Source organism: Sipha flava, unplaced genomic scaffold (assembly GCF_003268045.1).
Source record: "Sipha flava isolate LNK unplaced genomic scaffold, YSA_version1 35a_pilon_pilon, whole genome shotgun sequence".
NCBI classification, from domain to species: Eukaryota; Metazoa; Arthropoda; class Insecta; order Hemiptera; family Aphididae; genus Sipha; species Sipha flava.
The window spans coordinates 1,254,667-1,269,017 of NW_020273058.1; the positions used below are offsets into that span (position 1 = coordinate 1,254,667).

Here is a 14,351-nt window from a genome sequence, read left to right on the forward strand (position 1 = left end):
AATTGTCAATAATAATTTCCAATTGTGTAAACACACATTTGCTCGCAATACTCGTCGAGTCTTGGATCGAGGTTGGGGATGAATTCCTCGCTTCTATAGGTTTGTCCAATCGTATGAAATTTCACGTTTATCTGGCCGTAACCTTTCAAATAGAACAGACGATACGAATTATAGATTTATCAACTATCACGGTTTTCCATCCGATAGTCGCTCACGTTCAACAATAATACTATAACGCACTTAAACTACACGGACGTAAACGGACGAACGATGAATAATTTAACGCGGCAACATTTTCTTCAAATGACAGTTGGTGACATTTTCACGAGAAACAAGTAGAAATTGAAACATCACGGGACGATACTAGATCGATAATAGAGTTCATATTATTTTCGTTATTTTCAGGTTCCGTTACCGCTTCCGATATCTCTATGATAATCGACTTCGGGCCAATATACAGTTTTTATATTAATTCCAGTAGTACCGCAATCATATTAAAATAGTATGCATATAAAGTTATGAATTTATTATATATACATAATTATTATTATTTTTTTTTTTTAAATGATTTTTAGTTCTGATTGCAGTCATGCACCGACACGAGAATATAATAAGTAATTTTTAAAAAATTAAAAGATCGAAAGTCTGCTGTTCATTGTTGCGTTCACAGAATCTGTTTTCTCCGCGTGCTCGATACCGCGTTTGAACTTCTGTTTCGAGAGACGATAAAAAAAATATATGTATTTTCGCATACCTACATATGTCTATGTGTACATTTGTACACAGGTAACACGATTGTAATGCTGTACTGCGAATCAAATCGATCGAACTCGTTATGAAGTCCAAGAAAGAAATACTTTACCGCGGTCGTTTATCATTCATAATTAAGAGATTTGCAGCGGCAATAATTTACATGGCATTCTCGGTGTAGCCAAAGACCTGTCGACGACGCCTGTTTAACGGTTTCGTTTGTTCGTGCTGCTTGAAAATCCAAATGTTTCCATCCTTTGCCGCTGGACATTAATCGCAAACATTTTATTATACGTGAACCGCGTAGGCGCATCATATTATGTATTACTTTTGCGCGTGCTTCCGACCGGCGTTGAACGTGTATCGTACGCAATTTATAATTAGTTATTAAACGGCCGTGTTCGATTTAAGTTTTGCACACGATAAGTTTCGTAATAATATAATGTTAACACCGCATCGTAGATACACATATAAAAGCGTTCGTGTGCATAACACCGAGTGTTACTTAGCACGAATGTTGAAACCGGCCCAACATTTTGACATATTGCAACTACAATAAATTACTACGAGATATCGAGCCGACGTGTAAATTTAAATTTACATTTTGAATAGTTTCAGACAATAATATAATACTCAACAGTAGGTAATACACATAAATGTGTGCGCGTGAACGTGTATGGTTAGAAAACTGTACGGGCAAATTTAACAATAATAAAAATTATATACAAACATACGTTATGCGTACTACACTTGGACAAAATACAGTATCGTAGACCCGGTGAGTGATTATTTGCTATAAGCTTTATTTTTTTTCAATTTTTTACTGTACGTGTACTATAATCAATATTAAAAAACAACAAACCAGTTTACAATATCCTGGAGACCGATTCATCTCCAATATCAATGTGGGTAATTATTATTAATAAATATAATTATATTTTCGAGGCTGCGAGAAAAAAAAACAAAATTTTAATTAATCAAATGGTAAATAATCATTTTTTCAAGTTCGAAATATTAAATTTTATTGTGATGGTCTTGTGCAATACGCGTGGCACAGCAGTATTCGTTCATGGAGTGTACCCCAACGGCGACTACCCACATAAGTGTTTACCAACATCTATAGTATACCTTACACTAACCATGTGAATAGGTTTTTTTTTTCGTTATTGCTATACAACTCAAATGATATATTACAGATGATTTTGTCAAAGAAAAATATTAATTATAATAACATGGTGTTCAACAATAATCACTATAATTATCAGAAAAAATAAATTGAAAAAAAAGTGCAAAAACACGCAAGGACTCTAGTTCTTAGAACACGAAAAAGTAATGTAGATGTCGGTAAAACAATTTTTTATTTACGATAATAGTTGAATGGTTGGTATTTGAATTACTTAATATTTAATTGTAATATTATAAAAAAGAAAAAATGTATTATCATCAATATACACGCTTTTTTGTGATCAACCTCGCACGTGTGACAAAATAAAAACGATTTTTCTGTTGTAACTTACTAAAACTCGTGACCCATCGGTTACAGATTAACAATTAACACTGAATATTTGAAAAAAATAACTCGACTTTGTTGGTAATTTCAAATTATAAATTGATATGAAAACGTACAACGTTCTGGATAATCGTAAAAAGGAAAATCAACTTTGACATTTTTAGCGTAAAAAGGACACGGATAATACGAGATATGTGTTCAATAGAAACTTCGAACGGCTGAATCGAGACTAGACACGTAACGTGATCGAAATCCTGGAACGTTTCGTCAATACTTCTAGAAACGTTATCGGGGCTCTGACGATGAACAACGAGGTAATTATAAATATATCAGAATCGAATAAAAACATGGACACAGTTTATTGTTTAATGTGTTCCTTTGTCAGATTTGTTCGAAATTACATGGGTTGACAGAGCGATGATTGTCGTTTCGATTGGTTAAAAATCAATAACACTAAATGTAACCTAATAAATGTAATACAATACACAGTTATGAGACAACGAGTTTAGAAGTATACCTACGTCTCAGGCAAGAAAATAACGCGAATGCATGCAAAATTAAAAAAAACAACAATGAAAATATCTCAATACTCGCACGAAAATAATAAATACAGTTACTCGTATTAGGTATTTTACTCATTATAATTTTTATTTATTCAAAATATAATTAGTATGAAATCGTCCTCTGTTCCGTATAACAATTGTCATTATTTATTCATTTTAATACAAGTAGATAATAATGGTATGTTAGTGAAATATAGGCACAATTATATTATAGTTTTTAAAATATTACATAATTTCATATTATAATATTTCCATTATATTTAACTATTTATAAAGTATAAAACAAGTATAGGTTAAATATTGTCTCGATAGAGTTTTGAAAAAACACATATCGTCATTTTTAAATACTTAAAAATATCACAAAAAATATAAATTATAATACAAGTATATGTCAAGTTTTAAAAAATTTCATTCGTTAGTATAAGTTAGGTTTTAAAAAAATCTTATAATTAAAGAGAACAGTTTTGACAAAAGTGTACCTACTAATTTCATTGGAATTTTTTTTTTGTAATCGCGCGTCTTTTGTAGTTTTTAAACCGTTTAATATTTTTTTGTTTTTTGAAATTTTTTTATATTATTTTGAGCACTGCTAATTTTGATATATATATATATATATATTTGATACAAGGCCGTATCTGGGGGGTTCAGGGTGTCTGGGCCCCTTGCAACTTCTCCAATATTTTACGAATGTTTAAAATAATTATTTATTTTTAATACCAACATAAATATTTTCAGTCAAAAATCAGTTAAGCTCCAATTAATCATTGGCGACTTTTAGTTTTATATCATAATATCATATGAAAATATGATATTAATTTTAATAAAAAAAGATTAAATATTTTATTTTTAACCAAATATCAAAAGTTAAAATCTAAATTCAATGAAATTACAATATACATGTGTTGGACCCCTCCGAAAAAAAATTTCTAGATACGGTCTTGATTTGATGTATATATATATATTTTGATAATATAATATCTAAACCGTTATTATCGACGATTATCAATAATTATCAAAGATTATGAGTGTACTTACATATTACAAATGTTTTTTTACATATACCATAACATATATTCAATATTGCTTAAAAATTAAAACCAATGGTTTCCAAACTTTTTTTGGCGGAAACGGGAATCATATCTTTTTCGTTTTAGGCGGAAAAGGGCTATGGCGGAATTATTCAATATTATTTCGGCGGAAACGGGTAACTTCCATAACTTTAGGCAATATTATTTTATTATATAGATAAAGAGTGGTTTTCACGGATGAATTAATTTAAAACATTTTTCTTATAAAACATCGAAAGAAAGAAAAAAATAACGGACGAGTCAATTTTGAAAATGCCGCTCTAGGCAGATGCCTAGCTCGCCTATACCTTGAGCCGGCTCTGCTATTAGCTTATATAATATTGATAAATTATGACTTCTGGTATTACTTTACCAACTATATCTATTGACTTGTTATTTTCGGGAATGCGTTTCATAACATCAGTAAGAAAGTTCAAAAAATTTTCCCGCGCATCTCGTAAACAATCTCGTAAACAATATAATAGCTCGTGTGACATTGCTCTTCATTTAGAATATAGATTCGTCAGCCATCACTGTTAACAGATGTTGTAAACAAGAAATAATTCAATCAAATCAAATAATGTGGTAATTTAATTTTAATTTTTTTTCTTCGAGTACATAATATATACTATAACAACAAAACTTAATTTAACACGCGATCGAATATTAAAATTAAAAAACAAAAAAATTGTGTCTGAAATTCTAGACGATAATGGAGCTTGTAAGCCTGGAACAGATTGTGTGTGTGTGTGTGTGTGTCATTGATTTAAAAATTAATTGGTGGACAATTTATTTACGCGTCGACCCGTCACCGACGTATTGGCAACGTTATGTTCTAGACAGGTTAGAATACGTATTTCGAACTACGGTTTCCAGAACCAATCATTTTTGAACGCTTTCGCGATTATCAATTATTATTACTATTTTTTTTTTTCACTCCAACGGTGTCAATTAATGGGTACGTTCTAACGTACCGTAAAACGGTTAATTAATAATAAATCCGGTCGATCGGTGTTGTTGACATATTTCCTCACTTTTCCCTCCGTTTTGGTGATAGTTATCTCATTTAGTACTTTAAAACGATATTTGGTTTCGGGTTTCGAGAAGAAAAAAGTAACCATATTGGGAATATTCGCTGCAGGCCAACTAATCAGGGAATAATTGTTTCTGGATTTCAAATGTTATTTCGATTTAGCGTCGAAAAACATGATAATGTCTTTTAGCACGATGTTGAGCAGTGCAAGAATGGATTCAGGTGTGCAATGATTTAACGAAATACTCATTCAAAAATATTTTGGATAAATGAATAATAATTTTAGAAAAACAACCTACCTTATATTTATTTGTCAAATATTAATACAGTAACCGGGGGGGGGGGGGGGGGGAGAGAGAAGCTTAATCCACTCTGTAAAAACAGTTGCTTTGGGTTCAGCGGCCGTTATATTATCAAACCATACAAAATTATAGTACTTACCCCATTGATTTTCGTCCGTCCCTCAGATACGTTTTAATTTGGTTTTTGTTTCGCAGGAAAATCGACAATCTCGCCTATTTCCGTGTATGTAAATGTTCACGATAAAATGTGTAGACATCGAAAGTGTACTACTGACATATATTGTTAAACGTCTTGAACAATGTGCGTTGTTCGATTATCATGCGTTCCAGTGAACGAACCTGTATAATTAACTTTTCCATCGAACTTTTATTTTTTAAGATGGTTGTGCAATCTATAATATTATTTTCAACAGTTTACCACATGCTAGGAGATTTTTTCTTCGTTCGCGATGTGTATTGACTTTTAAAAGTTTGACGTATTTATAAGCAAAATCTGCATTTGCATAATATTTTATCGAACGGTTGATTGGTGGTTAGCTTATGTTACAGCTTACGGAAATCGTTCAGAAAAAGTTTCATTTATTTCGATGCGCTTTTTAAAGTTAAATAAATAAATAAAGTGTTTTCCCGTCAAAGTTAATACGTTTTTCGAGTTCTTTGATGTTAAGGTCGTGTGCGCAGTCATTTTAGGTTTTCGAATTTCGACCTCTATACTAAATAGAAATTGATAAAAAAAAAATTATATCGCAGTCATTATTATTACCATAGAATGCATTACGTAACAAAAGGTAATTCGAATGCGTAGGCTATATAAATTTTGTTCCCAATTTGTTTGTGGAGCACAACCTATTGGCGTAAAGCGAAAACCACTCGTTAATCTCGACGACAGATGGCGCGACGTGACGTCGTTTCGGTCAAAAAACCGAAAAAACGGTAATGTAATAACAATAGCAGTACATTTTAGGTCTGTTTATACCCTGCAAAACGTAAATTGTAGAAGCTCATATTATCATTGATTTACGAACTGTTAGTTTCAAATCGTTCATGCTACGAAGCGCACGCCTATGTCCGACAATCCTAACCGTAACGATTAAATTTAAATTTAATATAAACTGTTTCGTTATTATTGTGTAGGTATTTTATTTCATTTTATCTCTTTACCTAATTTTGTAAAAAAAAAAAAAAAAACAGTAGTCATCATACAAAATAAAAATAAAAACGGTTTACTAAAATTCTTATTTTTGTTTTTAATCGGTTGAACTATGAAATTTCGTTTTGAAAGAATTGGCTCTTCGCGTTCGTTCGCAGCGCCATCGGTTCAACGAGTAATTCGTCAACCTAAAACCTGCACCGAGGCGAGATCTATCGTCGTCGTAGTAAAACGGTGAAACGCTAAAATTAGCATTACGCGCAAATCACAACAGTGCACTCAATAATACGAAGATTGCTACCAATATCCAACGGAAAAAAAATTGAATAGTATTTTCGAATGATTTTTCGCTCATGCAAGTTCGCTCAGACCGAGTTGATTCAACCAACCGACTTCCGCCTCGTTTTCCCACAGTTCAACGCTATAATATTATGCGCAGATTACAATATGTGCGCACTGTACTGCATTAAACGCGTTTTACTGTAAAACTCTACAGTTTTTTTTTTAGATCATATTTTTAAATGTCTTTTCGCCTGAGTAACAGATTAGGACCGAATCGTTTGAACTATTTTCCGTTTCGTTTCCCGTCCATCATTTACTTTTGTTCTACAGAGTTCGTTTGCCGGATTGCAGTGTCGTCGCTGCACGATTTTTAATTATTTTTCCGTGTCGTAGAACGTACCAAAATATTTGTGCATCACGGTTTCCAATATATTGGTAATACGTGTGTATTATTGCGCATGTCGTCGCCCTAAAGCTGGTCAGGTGAGCCGATTTCGCCGCACGTTGTCGCAACAGTTTCCGCCCACGGCGGATAACCATCTACTATTAAACTAAGATTGTTCGGACGGTAAATTTATACGGACGAAACCGCACCGCGAAGCTGAGTTCATGGTTTTCAAATCGGCAAACAAGAAATACGCGTTTCAAACATTGCGGTGTTCTAATAGAACTATAATAATATCTCGACCAGACGGGATAGAAAAAGACGGCGGGCCGCGGCATGAACGTACCGAAGGATGCAATAACTATGGCTGAAACATCTCATGTCAGTTCGAAGAAATCCTACGGGACGGTCCACAACATATTGTTGTCATGGGCGCGATAGAATGGGTTGGACAACTACAAATCTAATTTTAATGATGGTAAAGCGACAATGCCAAAGCCGTATAAAAAATTACATTTTTTATCGTTAATTATAAACATTATGGAGAAACTCAGGAATGCTGTTAAAACACTGTTTCTTTTACGTAATTAAAAAAGAAATACAATAATTCTTAAATTACTATAATATATAATATGAACAAAACAAACATCATGTTTTTATTGTCAAAGGAAGTATTGTAATTAATAAATCTCCGTGGGGTATATTAACGGTATATCAAACAATTTGAAACAATTAATAATTAGTGTTTCCCGTTAGAAACAACCAACGTAGTTTATATGTTAATTAAATTAGCAAGTAGCTGTAAATTCACTTAGTTATACTATGTATTAATATTACGAGTAATTTGATTAGTTTTAATTTTAATAACACGTATTTAGTTTGTCGTATAAACAGGAGTGCTAAATAAATTCGCAAAACAATAAAATATGTATAATATGAAATCAAAATAAAATTATATTAATCGGATATTATTTTTATTTTTATTTTTTGAAGACTGTTGAGAACACTTGTTTACGAGATGCAAATCTTACAAATGCCCTTTTAAATGTAAGCTTATTGAATAATTCATTATTTTCGGTACATTATAGATTCACTTACAGCATTGAAAATGTATAATGCAAATTGTTTTTAACCTATTATTATAATTGCAGCCTACCAGTTCGGGGTGTAAATATAGCCTGTATATTTTATTTGAATAAAACGCATTAAATATTTGTTGACGTTTTTTCTTTCTATTACACGCGTAGCTATATACTCACCGTGATTTGTTAAATTACTGGTTACGACAGACAACATTAAGTAACAACACTATTCGTTTACAACTAAAATAATAAAACGACTATACATTTACGCCTGTATTGTATTCGTACGAGACACTTTGAATATTTTAATTTATTTTGAAACCGATTCGGAACTGACGCGTTTTACGATTTCGTATTTTTATTACGTATACCAGGAGCGTACCCAGGATTTTTTTATGGGGGGGGGGTCCAAAATTTTTATTTTATCTGTTCTCTAATTATAATTATAGTTTAACTCAATACCAACAAATTACTGTTAATATACTAAAGTAGGTTTATATATTGTAGATATATTATTTAATCTATAAACTTTGAAGATAATGGGAAATTAAAATACACCATATACTATTAAATCGTTGAATATGTATATATATATGTAATATATATATATATATATATATATATATATATACACATATATATTGCATGTATTAATTTAAAAAAGGACCTCGCGCGTATATCTTAATAAAATAAAATAAGTGCAGACCTCATAAATTTAGCATACGGTGCCTAACATAATAATATAGTAAGAATAATTTTAATGCGTTTTGTTATGAATTATTTTCACTCGTACGCGAATATCGAAATAAAGACGACGACGATTTCGTAAAGTCGTAATTTGTAGTATTAATAATTATTGTTATATGACTACAATGGCAGTGTAATAAAAATAGTTTTATACGAAAATTAACGCTTACCTCATCGCAAGCCGAACACCTCGGTTTGAATTTTTGTGCATAGTGACGTTCGCAGTACAAATGGTCTTCGTACAGACAATAAGTCAGATCGACGAGGAGCTCTTGGCATTCGGTGCAAGTGAAGCATGTCGGATGCCATAAAACTGTATCGCCAAATTTAGACGCGAACACTCCTATTTCACCTGGTTCAACATTTTTCTGACATTTCGGACATTCCTACGAGCGCGACAAACAAAATTTACTATTATTAAAATCAAAATCTTTACAAGCTACGCGCTTATACAACTTATATTAAATTATCTATACGTAATATGTTTCTCGTTGTCAAAGTGTTCTGTGATACGTAAAATTAATACGATTTAAACGGAAATGTCGATACAATTATTATTAAATAAAGTTAGTCCGAGTATTGCAAGTAGCTATTCACGTATTTTTCTATAGTGAAAACGAACAACTTAAGAAGAAAAACACGGAATAATTCAAACAATTACAATTTATTGTCATTACAATTGTACGCGCGTTGTACAAAAATCGAACTGATATCATATATTATGTACGATTACAATTATTAATGACCAGGGCTCAGGTTATATCACTTAAAATCATTAAAATAAGCGCTTAAAAACATCATTATAAACACTACAATAAGTATTTAAAAAATTTAAAATCAAGCAAATATATTTATTAAAAAAAAATATAAAATTCTAACTATAAAAATCAAACAAAATAAAAATAAATCTTCGCTTTCAAGACTTTAAGGATTTTATGGATTTTCTAAGTAGTTTTTCTGAAAAATGAAATGTAAACTGTTATCTCTATTCTTGATCATTCTGACGTTTGACACTCAGTTCTATTTTCAGCGTTGGAATATCTTTGTTAACCCTATAACGATGCCTTGGGCGACGACGAACTACGTGACAACGTATATAAGATAAGAATTAATTTTAACTTTAATTCTATCAAGAACGACTTTGCAGGAGAAAACTAGAATCACGTAAAAAAAACTGGTCAAATAAGCAAAAATAATCAGAAGAACTGGAAATAAGCATTTTTTTGAAAAATTGCTGAAAAAGTAAAAAAAACCACTTTCAAATTTCATAATTGTACGTGTTATAACTTGACATACACTTCTATAGCACTCTGATACATTTTAAGTCAATCCATAAAAATAAGCAAATGCTTTAACTCCCGAGCCTTGTTAATGACTATTCGTGGTCAATCTATACGTTTATAATAATTATTAAGACTTAATTATTATAATTATGTGCTGAAAGAAAACTCATTATTTCAGCAAAATATGTATGATAAAACGTATCTTAATTGTACGTCAAAAACGACAAACCTATTCCAGATATTCGATAAAGGACTAATGTTTTTTTGGAATCCAAGTACACGTCCAATCTAGAGGTGGATCTATGGGGAGGTTCAGGAGGTCAGTTGACCCACAATTAATATTTGTTGACAAAATCGGCCTCTTAAAGAAATTAATACTAGACTGGGACAAATTCCCCAGTTGCCAACCCCCAAATGAGGCCAATTATTTAATTGTATAGTACAGTAAAACATTTCTAAGTCATGTAAGTCTCCATAAAATAAGATAAATGGGAACGTTCTCATTGAGAATTAACTTAAATACACATATTATATTATAATATGTGTATTTAAGTTAATTAAAAAAAAGTTAATTAAGTTAAAAAGTTAGTTATTAAAGTTAGTTTAAATTAATTAAAAAGAAAAAAAAACAATAAAGATCATATTATGATCTGATAGTGTTTTTTTTTTTTTTTTTTTTTTTTTTTTTTTTGTTACAAGGCTTCATTTATAATTTTATAATTTAGTTTCAATTAAATAAATTAATAATCCAGTTTCAGTCCTAATAAATGGCCTCTTGAAAATAGTTTGACGCACAATTCTCTAAATGTGGATCTGCCCCTGGTCCAATCATGATTGTGTTGGAAAAAATATAAAAACTAACCACGTGATAAGTGCATTCTCTGGCGTATCCAATGTCTAACGCTATCTCGTTTCTAGCGTTTATGAAGTCCTCGTAGCTCTGGTGATGCCTTTGCTCCACGTGTTTGCAATACGTCAACGCTAAGTCTTGCTTGGGTAGTTGCACGACTACTTGCTTGTCCCGGTACTTCTCGCCGGCCGTGCCCAGCTTAGGAACTTTATTGGACGGTAAACTGTTGAAGTATTTCTCTACCTGCACATCCGGAACCGTGATAATTAACATGTAACCACCGTCGATTACAATTACTCGATTTATATAAATTATCGTTTATAACGAATACGATGGACACTTACCTTGTGACTGGGCAGCCCGGGTGGAACCCACGAGTATCCTTGGCTGTAAGACCTTTCCTTCGACACCCTCTTGTCCGGATCTTGGACCGGCTTGAAACCGAGTCGGTCGCGTACGTTGACCCACTCCTCGTGCAGCACATCGTGCGAGTCCTTTGTACATTTACAGCTGCCGCATGTCTTCCTGGAACGCGAAACACATGTATACACGTATAGAGGCAATCGCGTCAGACTACGTCGTTAGTGATGTGTCCAATTATACATTTGTTTCCCGCTGCGCGGCTTCAACAACAATATAATATAATACATCTGTATATATGCATAGACAAATATACCGGGTGATCAGAATTTCATAATACGACAGCGGTTCTGCGTCTTTAAACACATGAAATATAGAATAAATCAGTGAATCGAGTAAATTTAAACATTGAAGTTTCACAAATAATTTTTGATCGTATATCACTGTATAAAATTACACTGTACTGGAAATGTTAGTGTATTTTGCGTATTACTTATACGAAAAAACCGCTGCGACGCTGTCACATGAATTTCCGATCGTCTGGTGTGTAATATGTATTAATATACAAGTACATATTAACTATATTATATTATATTACGTACGAGGGTCGGCCGTATATGTTAACACATATACACACATACACACACACACACACACACACACACACACACACACACACACGCACGCACACGCATAATGTATAGGTATGCGTACAATTTGCAGCCAAATTACCTAATGATAAGCTCGCAAAGCTCTTCCTGTCCAAAGACTTTGCCGTAAAGTTCGAGTATTCGCACGCACGCAAACTTCAGCCCCGGCCAAGGGATTAGCGGTGAGTCCAGTCCGCTGTACAGTGGACAACAGTGAGCCTTTAGGTCTAGCATATCCTTCGGCACCGGTCCTGCGGGAAATTACGGAGCTCAAATCGCGGTGCACAATACCATTGCCGCGGTTTTTAAACGCGTAGTGTTACGTGTACGTGTTACGCGCGCGCGCATCGCGTCCAGTGACACGAACAGTGAATGCATTTGCATGCGCACCGATTGCGCAACTGTGACACGAGTAGGGCGCGCATGTCGTTCAAGGGCAACACGGACAACCCTATTTAAAACGCGGTTGTTGTTATAACCATTCATTGCCTAAACACGAAACGACCAACAAGTGTCCTAAACATGCCCCGAGCTATACGGCGATCACTGCAGGATGTATACATATACACTTATAAGTGGGTGCATTAACGTTACGTTTAGCTACTGCACGTGCGCGCTCGAAAAACATCTGTACTCGTCACTGCGTATTCGCGACATATTATTACGTGACGATGGTGTATTAGAATATTTTAACATTTTATGGTATGTACTGCGAATTTAGAAAACGTCCTGCCACGGTGCACATTACGTGGTATATCTCGGACGTCGAAAACGGTGTAATGTTTTCGCGCACAGGTTTTCCGATAGAATTTTTTCGAAAGAATGTTTGTTCGGACGACGGCACGTGTGCCATTATGTGATTGTTCGTTTCTACAGCCGATTTAGTGGAGGTATGCTCTTGCACAGACTGTTTAAGACCGGTCCGCGGTGTTTACGTCGCCGAAGACAAATTATACGGAAGCACGGCTGTGGCGGCGACGTAAATAGACGATAGCAATGTGAAAATCAAAACAATTTCTTGCTGTCGCGAAGAATAAAATGAAAAAAAGTAATAAATATAAAATAAAAACCAATACCATTCCTTCTTTATGATAGAGACGAGAATTCCTTGAAATTGTTCTTGATTCGAACGCGTTTTTTCGATATCGAGTTTCTATAAACGCACGCTCAGCAAACGTTTTCCGATGTATCCGACAGCGAATTTATCAGCGGAACGTTATTTATCAAAAACCCAATCGAATACGTCTCACGGGATGACGGACGATATATAATGTAAGACCGTTAAATCACTACCGCAAGTTCGGCTATGAAAAAACTTAGAAGAGTTAAAAATTAATCCTTTAGTTCATTTCTTCCTTTTCCAATTGATTAGTCTCCAAATCCTATAAGATATGACCTTTGGTTTCACAATTCTATTAGTCTTCGGAAATATTAAATCATACTTTCACGGTCCTATAATTTTTCTCTCTCCAGGTTAAGTTAATATCCGCTAATCTTTCCATCTACTTCGAACGCAACGTTCAGAATTAACCGATAACTGATCTTTCTCATTTGTTTAAATCCGTCCTTGATGTTTATTTTTGCATTTATGCCATTTACATATATTCGTCCCATGACATCGTCTTGAGCGATGTCCAAATCGAGATAAGACTGTTCGGGGTATTCGTTATTAATAAATGTTTTCAACCAAAAAAAGAGTAATTATTCTATGAATATTTTTTAGTTACGTTTGTATTCTTAGCAAATTCTTCTATTCCTATTTAAAAAAAAAACCCGTATAACAGGTACAATGACAGAGAGTGTTTACAAACTATTTACAACGTTATGATTGGCAATTTACCACTTCTTAATATCACCATATTACCTCGAGTTGTAAATCATTCAAGTTATTCCACCAAATCGGTAATTAAGATAAAATATCGTTTAGATCAGCGATTCCCAAACTGTGCACCGCGGTGCCCTAGAGGTACCACGACCATTTTCTAAGGGCATTGCGGTCTACGTACGGTTCATAACAAATAGTTTAAAATTTATAAAATTGTTTTTCCTTATGGTTTTCGTAAAAACTTTAGAGCAAATAATGTAATATTTTCTATTGTATATTCGGATCTTCTCATTTTAACCTTATAATAATTTTATATAATAATTATAAACATAATAACAATAATTTTTATTTATTTATTTTTTAAGTTTAAAAATGCATTAATTTATAATTAAGTTAAATTTTAAGAAAATTAATAAAATTGGTTATCAATAGGTTTTTTTTTGTTCTGTAATGTAGTTCACAGCAGGGCACCATGGCTAAATTGGGTCCAAAAAAAGGCACCGCTGAAAATA

At 33.0% G+C, this 14,351-nt stretch overlaps 1 protein-coding gene and 1 long non-coding RNA gene across 6 annotated transcripts in view; one reads left to right on the forward strand and one right to left on the reverse strand.

The window, feature by feature from the left end:
* Window positions 1–14,351, reverse strand: part of LOC112687750 (four and a half LIM domains protein 2) — a 117,232-nt gene that overhangs the window by 33,701 nt on the left and 69,180 nt on the right. For 3 of the 5 annotated variants that reach the window (XM_025560657.1, XM_025560659.1, XM_025560658.1), the window contains exons 2-5: window positions 12,097–12,265; window positions 11,349–11,529; window positions 11,017–11,247; window positions 9,042–9,257 (exon numbers count right to left, since the gene is read on the reverse strand). In XM_025560657.1, coding sequence (XP_025416442.1) covers window positions 9,042–9,257; window positions 11,017–11,247; window positions 11,349–11,529; window positions 12,097–12,265 — 797 coding nt within the window. The remainder of the gene's footprint in view (window positions 1–9,041; window positions 9,258–11,016; window positions 11,248–11,348; window positions 11,530–12,096; window positions 12,266–14,351) is intronic. The other 2 variants (XM_025560661.1, XM_025560660.1) reach the window with 1 other exon arrangement.
* On the forward strand, window positions 1,234–2,851 carry LOC112687754. The gene is made up of 3 exons (XR_003149006.1): window positions 1,234–1,528; window positions 2,425–2,574; window positions 2,646–2,851. It is a non-coding gene; the product is annotated as an uncharacterized LOC112687754 (long non-coding RNA).